Source organism: Mesocricetus auratus, unplaced genomic scaffold (genome assembly GCF_017639785.1).
Source record: "Mesocricetus auratus isolate SY011 unplaced genomic scaffold, BCM_Maur_2.0 Super-Scaffold_100001, whole genome shotgun sequence".
NCBI lineage: Eukaryota > Metazoa > Chordata > Mammalia > Rodentia > Cricetidae > Mesocricetus > Mesocricetus auratus.
The window spans coordinates 938,635-955,919 of NW_024429187.1; the positions used below are offsets into that span (position 1 = coordinate 938,635).

The 17,285-nt window shown below is 36.5% G+C and overlaps 1 protein-coding gene across 2 annotated transcripts; it reads right to left on the bottom strand.

Annotated features, from left to right (window-relative positions):
* Positions 1–1,061: 1,061 nt before the first annotated feature.
* On the bottom strand, positions 1,062–17,285 carry LOC101823880 (C-type lectin domain family 7 member A). Of its 2 annotated transcripts, none has more exons than XM_005087129.3 (7): positions 17,195–17,285; positions 14,307–14,403; positions 13,966–14,049; positions 6,862–6,969; positions 5,606–5,757; positions 2,714–2,820; positions 1,062–2,147 (listed from the first exon to the last, which is right to left on the bottom strand). In XM_005087129.3, exons 1-7 carry the CDS (start codon positions 17,207–17,209, stop codon positions 2,006–2,008), a joined length of 705 nt encoding a protein of 234 aa, XP_005087186.2. In that variant the 5' UTR covers positions 17,210–17,285; the 3' UTR covers positions 1,062–2,005. The 2 variants fall into 2 exon arrangements, with proteins under 2 accessions (XP_005087186.2, XP_040599670.1); XM_040743736.1 differs by lacking the exon at positions 17,195–17,285 and adding an exon at positions 17,031–17,180.

Genomic DNA, 17,285 nt, shown 5'->3' on the forward strand with positions numbered 1-17,285 from the left:
GGTTGGGGGGGAGTGGGACCTGGGAAGAATAGAGGGGGTAAAGAGGAAGGGAGTTGGTCATGGGGGAACAGGAAGTTGAGGGGGTGGGGGTAGAATAGGGGGAAGAGGGAATCATAGGATCGAAGACAGATCAGGCACCAGAGTGACCTCGAGTGATCTAAAGGTATAACATCAATTGGCAAGCTAAGCAATAGTGGAGGGACCACCTCGAATGCCCATTCCTGATAATGAACTTGATGTCTATAACCATCCGGGAGCCTTCATCCTGTGACTGATGGAAGCAGAGGCAAACACACAACTAATCACTGAACTGAACCCAAGGAACCCAGTGACAGAGAGAGAGGAGTGATGAGCAAATTGGCAAAGAATGGGCTGGCTAAACCAGCAGAGACAGCTGATCTGAACAGGGGAGTGCTCTTGGACCCCAGACCGACAGTGGGGAGGCCAGCATGGGACTGATCTGGACCCCCCAAATGTGAGGGTCAGTGAGAAGGCCTGGGCAACCTATGGGGCCCTGAGCTGTGGATCAGTGTCTATCCCTGGTATACAAACTGTCTTCAGGGGCCTATAGCACAAAGAGAGATGCTCTCTCAGCCTGGACTCTTAGGGGAGTGCCTTGACCCTACCAAGAGTAAAATGACAGACTCTAGATATCCCCTATGTGGAAGGATTTGGCAATAGGGTGGGAGGGAGGGGGGGAAGGGGAGTGTGGGAGGAGGGGAGGGAGAGGGAACTGGGATTGACATGTAAAACAAGCCATTTAAAATTAAAATAAAAAATGATAAAAAACATTTAAAGTAGAATGAAACAATGAAAAAAAATTTAAATTGATAATACTTTTTTCAAGCAATAATGTATATTAAACACACACAAAGTGCTTATACAAATCAGACTAACTATCACAAATTAATGAGGAATTAGTCATTTAAACAATGAATAGTATCTCCTTTAGGAAATATTTTCTTAACCAAATAAAATCTATTGACAACACACTGGTGTTAAAAATGTGAAGAATCAAGTATTGGTGAAAATTATTGTTTGGAGAATGATAAAGACACAACCAGTGTGAATGCTGTTTATTGAATATCTGCTAAAATGTAAAACTTTGATACAGAAATAACAGAAGCAGAGGTTTATCCTGGAGATACTCTCTGTGCTACATAAAACTGAATAAAGCATCACTCACTCTAGGTTTCATGTAATTGCAAATTCTAGAATAAGCCTAAATAAAGATTGGCCAAGCACATTTTGGGGTATCTCATACTAGCACATGATTAAAGATGCTTCCAAAAAGTATACATATCCTCTATGTCTGGACAAGAAACAGTCTGCGATGTCTAAATATTGAAAAGCAAAATGAGGCTGGTGGTTCACACCAGCAATCCTAACATTCAGGAAGTCCAGGGTGAGAGGACCTCCACCAATTTTAAGTTAGTCTGTTCTACATCAGTTCCAGGCCAACCACAACTACATAGTGAGGCATTATATGAAAACAAAACCCACCCTTGAGATAGAAAACTATATACTGAACTTTATGCATTTGTAACATTTACTTTATAAGTAGAATGCATTTCCATGTGATATCCTTGGGATGATATCTAAAATCTAATTGAGTCTGACAAGTGGTAGGAAAGACAAGAAAGGAAAGAATAAATGGTTTTACAGTATAATTTTGCTTTCATTTATATTTTGTGTAATACAAATATATCACTCATTTATGGAAATACATTTTCTTAGATGATTGGAAGAAATAAGTACAAAGTCTTCCCAAACAAATTAAGTGTTTCATATTTCTCCATTCACTGGTTCTTGCCGTTTTAAAATATATATGTACTTCTTGAGTTTATTTCATTTAATGCCTAAAAATCTTTGCTTTATCCTTGATTCAAGAGAATAAGGCTTCCTAAGTCACGTAGAGTTTACTGATTTGGATCAAATACTCTAAGCTATTGAATTTTATTTTACTAATAGCCATTAAGGAATAAAAACAGAAAAACTGTGATTTTTACCAATTCTTCAAAGTAACAAGGCAGGTAAAGTTCTTTTCACAAATGTAATGGAGATATCTACTACACACACTGTTGCTGAGGTACGTTGGCTTGAGGTATCCACAATCTGCAGATGCAGAATTTGTTGAGCGAAAATATCTGTGTCAAAAATGTTTATTGAAGACAAATTACTTGTTAAGCAAAGCTTTTATTATCACAATATAAAAATGCAAATATGTGGTTATTTAAGTTGGCACCACACCCTTCTGAGAGAAAGCCGCTAAATGATAAGGCCTAGTACAGGGATATAGAGTACTTTTCTTGATGAAGGGGTTAAAGATATGGCCAAGCAGTTAACAGTTTTTATTGCTCTTTCAGAGGACTATTTCAATTTCCAGCACCTATATGACTGCGTACAATGATCTGTAACTCCAATTCTAAGGAACCCAATGTCCTCTTCTGGACTCTGAGTGCATCAGGCATGCACATGCTAAACAGATATATGTGAAACATGCATATACCCTTTAAAATAATAAAATAACAAACAGAACAATTAGGAAACATGGAAAGAAATGCTTCTTTGTTCTGTTATTATTAGGTCTTAATTTCCATGAGGTTCTGTGCATGAAAAGCTATAGTAGTGAACTAATGACATGATCTAATTCAGAAGGATCTTGTCTTATAGTGAATCAATTTTTAAGGAAGTTTCTGAAAAAAAAACTTACAAGTTTGAAGAAAGTGCTCTATCCTTCTGGTTCACCCACTGGAATTGATTTCCATTTTTACGTAATCCAACCCAATAGCTGTAATTCAATTGTGACTGAATAAAGTTCTGTGGAAAAATTAGAATTTTAGTATTCCTCATAGTATCAATATCATATAAGACATTATACATAAGGTTCAAATTCAAGATACACTAAATTTGTAATTTCTCAGTGTCAAAAGACACTTTATAAAACATGTTAAAACAAGCCTCAGAGTTAGAGATGCTTGTAGTTATTTAAAAGACAGAGATATCTTGTAAGTCAATGAAGAAATTCATCCAATAGGGAAAAAATCCAAGTACACATACTTCATGTAAAGAAAGTATTTATAGGTCAGTAAATGTAGACATACTGATAGCAATAAAAATATACATGTTAAAGCTGTAGCAAGGTATTTTCCAATTAATCACCTTAGGTTAGATGGGAATAATGACAAGAGTTCTGGGGATAATGAAATTAAATGAATATATTTACTATTGGTATTGATATCATATTGAAGAATGCTAGGGAAGTTTAAAAATTTTTATGTGCCCTGCTGTGCGACATTACTCCTACAGTTATGTGTAAAAAAGAGAATACACCTTGAACATTACAGCACAGAATACAAATTTGATGGTATTAATACAAAGCAAATTACTATGACTTGATAAAGAACAAAAGGCTGCATCCATGTCATGATGTCTTATGCCACATGAAACTTAAGAAACTATAGAAAAATCTTAATTATGTTGCATTTATAATAAGAATATTAATAAACTTGCATTTTCCTTATGTATAAATGTAGATCACAGAATCAGTCTGAAGATTTTATGTACTGAAATAATGAGTTTAAATATATTAGTTATGTTTTTATTATACTTGCCAATATGAGGCAGTGAATTTTGTTGCTAAAAGCAATACACTTTTATATGTCCTCCTCTCCTCCCTGTGCCCCTGTCTTTCTGTGTATCTATCTGTCTTTCTCTATCTCTGTGTCCATTTCTCTCTCTCTCCCTCTCTCTCTCTCTCTCTCTCTCTCTCTCTCTCTCTCTCACACACACACACACACACACACACACATACACACACACAGAGTTCATAGTCTCTGATATTATACAGTTTAGTAAATGTATACAAATGAAAAATGCAATTCATGTAAAATGCATTAACATTATAGAAACATATTAAAGTATACATTTTATATCTCTAAAACCACATAAGTTACATATGTTTCAATAATTTCAATCATTTATGTACATCTTCTAGGAGTAAAAATATAGACACAGCCCCCACACCAACTGACCTACTGGGTAGGACCTTTGTTCTCTTCTCTAGGCTGTCAGCACCCCATCTCCCTTCTCTGGAACTTATATGGCAATGCTGCCACTGGGTAGTGCCCACTCCTTCCTCGTCCCTAGACCAACTAATTTTCTTTCTTCTTCTACTAGGACCCTGATTCTATATTATCATGAGGTCATGTGCACTCCTCCCTTTCCAGAAGGATGACACATTCTGTGCCTTCAGGAATGGCCATCTCTTTTCTCTTTATTGTTAAGATCCTACATGCATTCAACAAGACTCCATGCTATTGTTTCTGTCAGATATAGGGACCCTGTTTTCTGCTCCCTAGACTATACAGAATCGTGCTTGCCTTCACAAGGTCCCAAGCAAACCACACCACAGGCTCTTATGCAAAGTCTAGATCACAAGTTTCCCTACCAACTCTAAAAAAAGGAAGAAAAATATGAGTTATACATAGAGGATACAAAAATGGCTCCATGGTTGAGACTATTTGCTGCTCTTGCAAAGGACCCAAGTTTGATTCTGAGCACATGCAATTGTCAATCACCTCTAAGCCCAACTACAGGAGATCTGACATCTCTTTTGATCTCCATATGTACATACACACGCGCACACACGCACACACACACACACACACACACACACACACACCTCTAAAATAAATCTTTGGAATACATTTATTGAAAATTAAAGAATTATACACAATTTATACAAATTTCTTCAAAGTAAAATAGTATTACAATTTATAAAGAACTCATTTACAACAACAGAGGTTCAAAATGTGAAAGATATTCATAAATTATAAATTGGTCTTTGTATTTTTGTCTACCCCCTCTGTTTCTTTATGAAAATCTATCTTAATAAAATAATTCTATATTAGTTAGCATAATGGTGTTTTATGCATCCTCTATAAGATATTATTTGAAGCAGCATTCTTAAAAGTAAATGGAATCTAGTGCCTAACTTGAATTGTTGGAAATAAATCTACAGAATATGCCAGAGTGACCCCTTCTTCTTAAACTTTGGAAATAGCAAGTGTCATATACAAACAATAGAGGGAACTTTTATCATTCTTAGTTATAAGTAAAATAAAATTTATTTCTGAAAAAAGAGCCTACCATATTCCTTTTATTTATTTGTCCTTTATTTTAAATCCCATTTCTCCCATGTCAAATGACAGAGAAGCACAATTTTTCAAGGTACTGATGATAGAAGAGCAGAACTCAAAAATAATTACTTGTTTTGGTCACTTGTGTCATCAAGGATAGCTTTTCTTATTAGCTTTTCACTAAAACAAATGGTCTGCTCAAGCTAAACTCTGAAAATGCAATGTCAGTAAAGTGGTTGAGAATTATCCCATGGAGCCCACACCAGGGCTATTTCTAAAGATATAAAAATGATCGCCTGGGAATTTTTAATGTCTGTGCCCTTTTCTCTCCAGGTAAATATGTGCCAAAGTACACAAGTGTTTCTGTTTAACAGGCAAAGAACAGTAGAAGGAACGTAAATGATTATCACAGCTCAAGGCATCGGGACTTCTCAAGAAACACTCAGTTAACACACTCCACACACTTGCTCCTCTTTGTTGTCAATCTCAGCCAGGTGAGAACCCAGGCGTCTACAGGATGCATCACTCTCATCCCATGTCTTTTCTTCTTCTGAAAAGTAGTAACAATTTTCTCCACAACACGACCATCTTCCGTGACATGGGTAGTAGCCTTTTCCTGAAAATAAAAGCACCCATTATCCTCAGAGCCACTTCAAGACATGGGATTTGGATGTTTCATCATTGGTTCCATATTTAACTCCAAAGAGTAATTGTTTTCACTAAAAATAGATCTTCTGTTAAACTTTAAAGGAAAGAATCTTTTGAATATGGAAGCTGTCTCTGACAGATCTGAGAACTTTGTGAGGGCTGTATTGACAAATCTTAACTTCTCAAGGAAAAAAGACACCAGCATTAAGCATTTCTTGTTTTATTTTAATTTTAAATAGCTTGTTTTACATGACAATCCCAGTTCCCTCTCCTTCTCCTCCTCCCGCATCCCCCCACCATCCCCCCCAGCCTCCAACCCTATCGCCAATTCTTTCCACATATGGGATATCTAGAGTCTGTCATTTCACTCAGGGTAGGGCCCAGGCACTCCCCTAAGAGTCCAGGCTGAGAGAGCATCCCTCTTTGTGTTATGGACACACGATGTCTGTTAGTATTCCAGGGATAAACACTGATCCACTGCCCAGGGCCCCATAGGTTGCCCAGGCCTCCTCACTGACTCTCAAATTCAGGGGGTCTGGATTGGTCCCATGCTGGCCTCCCAGCGGTCTGTGGTTCAAGAGCTCTCCCCTGTTCGGATCAGCTGTCTCTGCTGTTTTTGCCAGCCCATTCTCTGCCAATTTGCTCATCGCTCCTCTCTCTCTGTCACTGGGTTCCTTGGGTTCAGTTGAGTGTTTAACTGTGTGTATTTGCCTCTGTCTCCATCAGTCACTGGATGAAGGCTCCCGGATGGTTACAGAGATCCATAAAAATGAGCAATGGGAGTGACATTGATCTAAAAGGCTCTACACTGGGCAAATAAACCCACAGTATACACCCACAGTATAGAATCATATGAAATGCTCAGTAAACTCAAGGTGCAAACCAATATCATCTTTTTCGGTGGAAGTCAAAAGTTTACTTAACTGTAACAAAAATGATGCATTTGGTAAGGAGAGGTGAGCAAAACTCAAATCCTGCCAAAGTTCAATGTAAAGTTTTAAGATTAAAATATGAAGTGGGATGGAAATGTAAATACCACTAAAAGTATGACAGTTCAAGTTTTGATGCATACCTGCAATTGGTGGTAAACTTGAAGGACCTTCTACTTTCATTGAGGAGACTGTATTTGTATTTGCATCTTCCCCATATTGAATTTTGAAGTTAGAAGTTCTCTGAAAAACTAATTCCATACTGTGAGATTAGAACCACAATTTGTGATAACTGACCACATTACAGTCATTTACAGTACATTTACAATTACAGTAATTGTAAATAGTAGATGGTGTTAATTAAACAACAGCAAGAAAATATAAAATATTTGAAGTGCTAGAAAACAAAATCTATTTTAAAATACAGCTATTTAAAACTTGCAACACACTACTTTTAAAGTACTTACAACATTTGTAAAAGAAAAGGTCAACTGAAAAGAAAAAAATTGTATGAACTGACTGTATGCCCTGTATCTGCAAACAATGCTTTGAAATTTACTATTCCGTTTAATGTTTATGTGTGGAGTCTGAAAGATCTGACTTTATATTTTAATTTATAATGGACTTATTGAATATGCACGGAGAAAATCAAATAGATTTTTTTAATGTACAAAAAGTGAACTAGAAATCTCTGTTTGGAATTATAATCTTGGGGATGATGATATAGCTCAGTGGTTAAGAGCATGTTCTACTCTTGCAGAGGACCCAATTTTTGTTCCTGGCCCTCATATCAGATAGCTCACAACTCACTGAAACTAGTTGTTGCAGAGCTAAGTCCCTCCCCTTAAAAGACTTACTATGTTTTAGAGTCATTTGTATATGGGGGTGGGCAAAAGCATAGGAGTGCAGAGGCAGTAAGTCTTTTAAAGAAAGAATCAACTTGAAGACCTCCTTGATCCCTCATGTTCTTTTCTCCCCTTCCCTTTTCTCCTCCTCTTTTCTCCTAAGGTGGAGTTGGAGGAAGAACAGAGGAGAGCAACGACAGAGATACCTTAATGGAGGGAGTCAATATAGGCTTAATGAGGAACCTGGTACTAGGGAAATTTCCAGGAATCCATAACGATGACCCGAACTAAGGATCTAAGCAATAGTGGAAAGGCAACCTTAAATGCCCTTCCCCAATAATGAGATCGATGATTACCCTAAATGCCATCCTAGAGCCTTTACCCAGTAGCTGATAGAAGCAGAAGCAGAGATTCACTGCTAAGCACAGAGCTTTAGTGGTCTTCCTCTTGATCAAAGTTCTGTCTGTTTATACTGACATTTCACTTCAGCACTGGCTATCCTTAGTACACTGTGCCTGATGCCAGATGGCTGTGTTTCCACTAATCAGATTTCCATCTCTTTCACCCTCAATCACAGTTGCCTGTTTTTTATGTTAATTTATCCTAAGTGTCATCTTCCTGACCTCTTGTCTTCAAACATGGCAACACTACCCACTGGTTTTGAAAGGTTTCTATATGATATGCCTTCTGAAGTAATTTGCTGTATTAACTGAGTGTAATTAAACACATTTTGTATCCCTAATGTAGATATCTGCCTTGAGCTCATATGTGTGCTGATACTCTGAATCTATTACCTACCACAAACTGAAAAAGATAATTCAACATAAACTTTGTGGATATGTTCACTGTTGTGCAACATACTCCTCTCTCTGTCTCTCTCTGTCTCTGTCTCTGTCTCTCCCTCACACTCTCTCTCTTATTAGAAACACACACCCACACACCTTAGCTTAGTGTTCATATGTTTTTTCTCACATTTAATATGATTTTGTCTACAAAAAAATATGAGTCTGACATGAAATTGGATCACTGATGCCTTCTTGTTCCTCCCCTACTCAGCTAATTGCATGTTCTAGCCATTCTGCAGCTTAGGCATTCCTCCCGTGTTTCCCTGACTTCTATCATGATGCTAAACTAGGCAATCACGGTCACTTCTGAAACAAGTATCCTATACTTGCATGTTCATTTCTAGTTTTCTGAGTCTTCTCCTTCTAAAGGCCTTGCCTGTCCATATAACAGTGGCTCTTCACTTACAATCACCAGACAGTTATTTTTTATTTCATTTTTCTTTCATATGGACTCTAAAGTTGCCTGGTATGGTACGGAAACCTTTATAAATTAGCATTATCTGTCCAAATTTGTATCTAGCTTATTCTTTCACTATACCACAACTGTCTGTGGTCTCTAAATCTTTTCCTTTCTCATGCTCCCTACTCTATGTAGATGAGTTTTCTATATGAGTGTCCTAATTCTTATTTTCTGTTATTTAACCTCAATTGATGTCTCAACTAGGAAGGCTTCTTGACATCAAGATGTTATGTGTCACCCATAAAACAATGCATCATGCCCTTATTGCATTAATTTTATTTTTAAAACCACTCCAATATATAAATATATATATATATATTTTCCAAGTAAATCTTTAAAAGCTTTTTTCCTCTTTAAATATATTTTCTATCTTTTTATTAAAATTAGAAACAAGCTTATTTTACATGTCAATACCAGTTTCCTCTCCCTCCCCTCTTCCAATGTCCCTCACTAACCCTCATCCCATCCCCTTTCCTCTCTCCAGTGAAGGTGAAGCCTTTAATGGGGGAATCTTCAAAGTCTGTCATATCATTTGGAACAGGACCTAGGCACTCCCCCATATGTCTATGGTGAGAGAGTATACCTACAGGTGGAATGGGCCCTCAAAGTTCTTTCATATGTTAGGGATGAATACTGATCTACTACCGGAGGCCCAATAGATTGTGGAGGCCTCCTCTCTTACACCCAAGTTCAGAGGGTCAGGATCAGTCCTATGCTGGTTTCCCAGCAATCAGTCTGGGGTCCATGAACTCCCTGTTGTTCAGGTCAGCTGTTTCTGAGGGTTGCAACCAGCCTGGTCTTGACCTCTTTACTCATCACTCCTCCCTCTCTGAAACTGGATTCGAGGATTTCAGTTCAGTGATTAGCTGTGAGTGTCTTCTTCTGCTTCCATCAACTACCAGATGAAGGCTCTAGGATAGCATATAAGGTAGTCATCAATCTCATTATTGGGGAAGGGTATTTAAGTTAGCTTCTCGTCTATTGCTTAGATTGTTGGTGTCATCCTCGTAGATCTCTGGTTATTTTCCTGGTGCCAGATTTGCTTTAAACATATAATGGCTCCCTCTATTATGGTATCTCTTATCTTGCTCTCTTCTGTTCTTCCCCTGACTCACTCTTCCTGCTCCCACATGTCTTCTTCTCCCCTCCTCTTCTCCCCTTCTCTTTCTTCTAGCTCCATCTCCCCCCGCCCCATGCTCCAAATTTGCTCAGGAGATGTTGTCCCTTTCCCCTTCTTGAAGAGCTAATACAGATTCCTCAATCTGTTCCACAAAATAGAACTAGAAAGTTCATTGCCAAACTCTTTTTACCAGGCTACAATTAAATTGGTACCCACGCCACACAAAGAAACAATTAAGAAAGAGAACTACAGACCAATATCCTTCATGAACATTGATGCAAAACTACTCAATAAAATATTGGCAAAACAAATCCAAGAACACATGAGAGAAATTATTCACCATGATCAAGTAGGATTCATCCCAGGGATGCAGGGGTGTTTCAACATATGAAAATATATTAATATAATCCACCATATGAACAAACAAAAAAATCACATGATCATATCACTAAATGCTGAAAAGCCTTTGAAAAATCCACTTTATGTTAAAAGTTCCTGGAGAGATCAGGGATAATAGGAATATACATGAACATAATAAGAGCAGTATACAGTAAACAAACAGCCAACATCAAATTAAATGGAGCAAAACTCAACTTGATTACCCTAAAATCAGGAACAAGACAAGGTTGTCCACTCTCTCCATATCTCTTCAATATTGTACTTGAAGTACGAGCTAGATCAGTAAGACATTAAAAGGAGACCAGATAATATTATAGTTTGCATAAGTGACCCCAAAACTCTCCCAGGGAACCCCTGTAGCTGACAAACACCTTCAGCAAAGAGGCAAGACACAAGGTTAACTCATAAAAATCAGTAGCCCTACTATATACAGACGATAAATGCACTGAGAAAAAAATCAGAGAAACATTACCCTGTACAATAGCCACAAACAACATGAAATATCTTGGGGTAATAATAACAAACAAGTGAAAGTCCTATATATAAAGAACATTGGGTCTTTAAAGAAAGAAATTTAAAAAGACACCAGAAAATGGAGAGATCACCCATGGCTCTTGGATAGGTAGGATCAACATAGTAAAAATGGCAATGTTGCCAAAAGCAATCTACAGATTCAGAGCAATCACCATCAAAATATCAGCACAATTCATCACAGACCTTGAAAGAGCAATAATCAACATTACGTGGAAAAAAACCCAGGAGAGACAAAACAACCCTGTAAAATAAAGGAACTTCCAGAGGCATCACCATCCCTCACTTCAAGCTCTATAATAGAGCTATAGTTCTAAAAACAGCTTGGTATTGGCTCAGAAATCGACAGTAGACGAATGGAATTGAGTTGAAAACACTGATATGGACCCACAAACCTATGAATACCTGATTTTTGACAAAGAAGCTGAAATTATACAATGGAAAAAAGAAAGCATCTTCAACAAATGGTGCTGGCATAACTGGATGCTGGCATGTAGAAAACTGCAGATAGATTCACATCTATTGCCTTGCACAAAAGTCCAAATGGATCAAAGACTTCAAAATAAATCCAGCCACACTGAACCTCTTAAAGAGAAAGTAGGAGATACTCTTCAACAAATTGGTACAAGAGACTGCTTCCTGAACATAACACCAGTAGCACAGACACTGAGATCCACAATTAATAAATGGGACCTCCTGAAAATAAGAAGCTTCTGTAAGGCAAAGGACACAGTCAACAAGACAAAATGGCAGCCAACAGAATGGGAAAAGATATTCACCAACCCCCATCTGACAGAAGGCTGATCTCCAAAATTTATAAAGCACTCAAAAACTAGTTTCCAAAACACCTAATAATCCAATTAAAAAGTGTGGTACAGAACTAAATAGAGAATTCTCAATAGAGGTATCTAAAATGGCTGATAATCACTTAAAAAAGTGCTCAACATCCTTAGCCATCAGGGAAATGCAAATCAAAACAGCTATGAGATACCATCTTACTTCTGTCAGAATGGCTAAAATCAAAAACACCAATGACAGTTTATGCTGGAGAGGATGTGGAGAAGGGGAAAACTCCTCCACTGTTGGTGGGAGTACCAAATAGTATAGCCACTTTAGAAATCAGTATGTAAGGTCCTCAGGAAAATGGCATTCAGTCTATCACAAGACCCAGCAATTCCATTCTTAGGCATATACCCAAAAGATGCACATTTATACCACAAGGACATCTGTTCATAGCAGCATTATTTGTAATAGTTAGAACCTGGAAACAACCTAGATACCCCTCAACTGAAGAGTGGATAGAGAAAATGTGGTACATTTACACAATGGAGTACTACTCAGTGGAAAAATAACCAATGGAATCTTGAAATTTGCATGCAAATGGATGGAATTATAAGAAGCTATCCCTAGTGAGGTAACTCAGTCACAAAAAGACAAACATGGTATGTACTCCTCATATATGTATTTTAGACATAGAGAAAGGATTACCAGCCTACAATTCACACCATCAGTGAAGCTAGTAAACAAGTAGGATCCTCTTTAAATTTCTGAAATCTTGATGCCATACATATTTTTTGCCCCATTGGAGATAACAAAATTGTTTATTGAATGAATTAATTTAATTTAACCCAAAATGTTTTCAAGCAAACAGAAAAATGATACTGATATAAATTATAGAGTGTAAGTTTTCAAATTTGTTAGAGCCAGGTGTATCACTGAAGATCTGTAATTTCAGCACTGGGAGGTAATGGCAGGGGGACGAGCAGTTAAGAAACAACTTCAGCCAGGTGTGATGGCAAAACCTCTAAACCTAGCACTGGGGTGGGTAGGAGGGTCAGAGGTAGGTGTATCTCAGTCTATTTCAATCTGGCTAGGCTTACAGAACAGGACCATGTATTAAACAACAACCAAATTCACCAAGTAAACAATAAAATTAACTGATTAGACATGTGTCAAAATTGTCAAGGCCAGCCTGGTCTACTGAGCGAGTTCCAAGACAGCCTCCAAAGCTACAGAGAAACCCTCTTTCAAAAAAAAAACACAAAAAACAAAACAACAACAACAACAAAACAATATCAAAACTGATAAATGGTGGTGTATTCATGGAGCAAAGAGGTCATGTTTATTCTCCTTTGTGGTTCCAACAGTATTGCAGGAAGCTAAGTACTTGAAGTGCATATGCAAAGCAAATTTATTAACTGGCCATAGTGTACTTCCTGCTTAATGGAGATTTCTGTTAAACATTTGTCTGATTCTTTTAAAAAATTATTTTATGTGTGTGAGTGTTTTGCCTGAATGAATGTATGTTTACCATGTGTATTCAGTGAGCTTGGAGGCCAGAAGATGGTGTTGAGCCAACCCCCTGAAACTAGAGCTAAGGAGGGTTGTGAGCTACCCTATAGCTCTGTGAACTGAATGCAGGGCCTGCAAGAGCTGTGCTCTTTGCCACTGCAAGAACAAGTGGTCTTAACCACTTAGCCATCTGTCCACCCTCTTGTGTGACTCTTGAGTGTTTGAAAGTCAGCCTAAAAAATGTCCAAATTATAAAAGCAGAAAAAAGAGCAATCTACCTAATGTAAGTAGCCCACTGAAATTTTACATAATGAAACTGCATACAGATTTCAGTTTTGTGCTCATTTTAAGTTGATGAATACATCTAGGAGAATTTGACTCTATGCATCTTTGTGTTTACTACATGATATAATCACATGTATTTTCTTTAAATGAATTTAGTGAGGAAATATATGCACTCTCAACTCACTGATTATAAGCAAACTTGATTATATTTATTTTATATATTAATCTGCATTGTATTTATTCATGTACATCTGTATAATTATAGCAGTATAATATTTTATGTGTCTGAAAAGCAGAAATATAAGATACTAATAAAGTCTGTATCATCATCACAATTATTACTAATATCCATAATCACTAGGATGTCTAGGAACGTTACAAAGTTCACCAGTTGTTATGTCATTTTACCTCATTGTTGCCATAGTATATATATATGTATATATATATATACATATATGTATTATACTCACACAGATATCCCAAGACTGTATTTGACATCAGAAGACAAAGACATACTGTTCCCAGGATCATAGCAGTCATACGCCATAGGGAGTCTGCATAATATCAAAAGACAAATCACATAACAAACATAGGAAGACCTCATAATTAGAGAAAAATGGATGTTTATGCCTGAGGTTAAAATTAAGATCAGTCCATCCAGAAATATATTTTAATAGAAATAACCAGACATGTAACATACAATATCAAATATTTGTGAATGTAATTATGAGCTTATGTTTTTCATATTTGATATTGTGTTTTCAACACACAAACCCACACACACACACACACACAAGGCAGAAAATGTTACCTTTCTTTATCTTAATTGGCTGGTTTTGGTTCTCCTTACTCTTAAAGGATAATGTCGGTTCTGCATATGTGCTTCCTTCCTCTCTCATTTCTGATGGCTGCAAGCAGGAGCACAGAAAATATCCGTACCAGTGTTTCACAAGGTATAATTAGTCCAATTAATAATGGGAGCATGAATCATGAAGCAATAGAGAGCTGAGTAACAAGAGGAATGATCTGAACAAAGTGAATTTCTCCATGAATCTACAACTTGTTTTAAATTTTTTTCTCTGTGACACTTTAGACAAGAAATTTAGCATAATTAAGCAATGGTCTATTATCAAATATATTATCTCAAGATGTCTGACAACTCAATTCTATTGGTTGCTAAAATTTAGAAATCTCTAGATACATATTTTGCTGAAAAATTATATCTGATCACTGAATGCCTGAATTAGCCCCAATGGCAACAATAGTAGACTTTGTGGGAAGAGTCACTTTTAGCAAAGGCACATTCATATAAATTCTATTACTGCATTATATCAAAACATCTTTTGTTTTCCTATCTTGTTAATTTTGTAGTCACTGTACTTCATGGTTCTTGTCTTACAGTATGAGAAAAAAAAGGAAATCATGCCATCTAAGACAAAGAAGTCAAGAGAACAACTCCGACTATAGTTCTAACAACAATCACAGTTATGGTAGTTCTGTGTCCTGCTTTATAGATGGGGAAACTTAACCTCAAGAAATCCAAATGATATTGCCTAGATAAGACAGAAGACAGCCAATTATTGACATTCTTTATTTGTATATATATATATATATATAAAATTTCTAAAACCTTCTTCTATACTTAACTAATGTAAGTCACATTTCTGAAAATGGATAAAATAAGCAAGGGAAGAATCTGATCTGAATCAACATAAGAAATTTCTTCTGAGTTAATTAGTACTAATAAGAAAAACAAATATAGCCCTTATTTCCAGACAGGAGCAGGCATTAATAATAATAATAATAATAATAATAATAGTGATAATAATAACAATAATAATAATGACAGATATATAGCTCTGGTTTTAGAGCTAGAGGTACATGCCTGAAAATTCAGAGCTCTAGAGGAAGAGCCACAGAGGGTCAAAGAGAAACAGGGATGTGTTGATCTTTTGAACTACAATTTCTTTAAAACCTTATCTACTAAACAAATAAGCTCAATTAAGACATAGATGTTTACCATAAGTAGATTACAATTAAGAATAACCAGTGCTGGGAATTTGGCTTGGTGGTAAGACCTTGCCTAGCGTTTGAAAACTGGGTTTGATGTCCAGAACTGGGGGAAAGAAAAGCAATACAATTTCTTACATCCCTAAGAAATGCTTAAATTTTGTCACAATACATCTCATAAAAGTCACATTTAGGGATTTCAATTCATTTCCATTGGTCTACCTGTCTATTTTAGTACCAATAACAAGCTGTTTTCATTGCTATAGCTCTATAGTAGGGCTTAAAGTCAGGGATGGTGATGCCTCCTGAAGTTCCTTTATTGTACAGGGTTGTTTTGGCTATCCTGGGTCTTTTTTTCCATATAAAGTTCAGAATTGTCCATTCAAGGTCTGTGAAAATTGTTCTGGAATTTTGATAGGCATTACATTGAGTCTGTAGATTGCTTTTGATAAGATTGCCGTTTTTACTATGTTGATCATACCTATCCAAGAGCATGGGAGATCTTTCCATTTTCTGTTATCTTCTTTAATTTCTTTCTTTAATGACTCAAAGTTCTTGTCATACAGGTCTTCCACCTGTTTGGTTAGAGTTACCCAAAGATATCTTATGCTGTTTGTGGCTTTTGTAAATGGTGATGTTTCTCTGATTTCTTTTTCAGCCTCTTTATTTTCTATATATAGTAGTACTACTGATTTTTATGAGTTAATCTTGTATCCTGCCACTTTGCTGAATGTGTTTATCAGCTATAGGAGTTCCCTGGTAGAGCTTTTCGAGTCACTTATGCAAACTATCATATAATCTGCAAATAATGAAAGTTTGACTTCTTCCTTTCCAATTTGTATCACCTTGATTTCCTTTTGTGGTTTTATTGCTCTAGCAAGAACTTCAAGTACAATATTGAAGAGGTATGGGGAGACTGTACAACCTTGTCTTGTTCTTGATTTTATATTTTTATTGGAAAGATATAGTATGAAATGAAAACCATATATATGAAAATGGGAAAGCAAATTTGTAAAACAAAATCAAAGAAGCAGAAAATAGCACAAAATTTTGTTTTATAGAATGTACACTTGGGAAGATTTCATTTTATTTATGTGTTCTGTTTCCACGTTTTTTTTTCTTGAACAGATACAAATGTTACATTGTTATATTTAATGAATCTTCCCACAAAGTCTCAAAAATTTTGGGTGTATTTCTACATAACTATTTCGAAATAACATAGCGAGGAAATATGGCTTATTTAATGATTTAAGCATATAAAGCATCTTTTCCCAGACAAAAGCTTCTGGTGATTCTGAGGACAGAGTCAGCAAACTGTTCACAAGAAAGTACAACTTTTAAATTCTTAAAATACATTCTGAGCCAACCATGTGATTTTTTTAGTAACCACATTGAGGTATTTTCCATCATTCTGTAGGAAATAATGCATATCTCGAATGTCTACAAAGAGAAAAATATTTTCCAAAATATGATAAATTAGTAATCTGCAGTTTAAACAGTGAGTAATTTTTAAAAACACTCTTACTTTGAACCACTCTTGCCTTCGCCTCTGGGCTGAATAGGCAGACTCGGTTCAGTTCTGTCCTGCAACAATTCAAAGCCGTCTGAACTTTCTACTTAGCTTACTATGGCATTCTTCATCCCTCTGCCACAGACAGCATGAGATCACAGACCCAGCCCCACACTCACAGCCTCTGATATCATCTGGGTCTATTCTTCAGTTTTCACCAGCTGGAAGGCAGGCTTGGTCTGCCTGCTAGCTGAGACCTATGATGAGTTT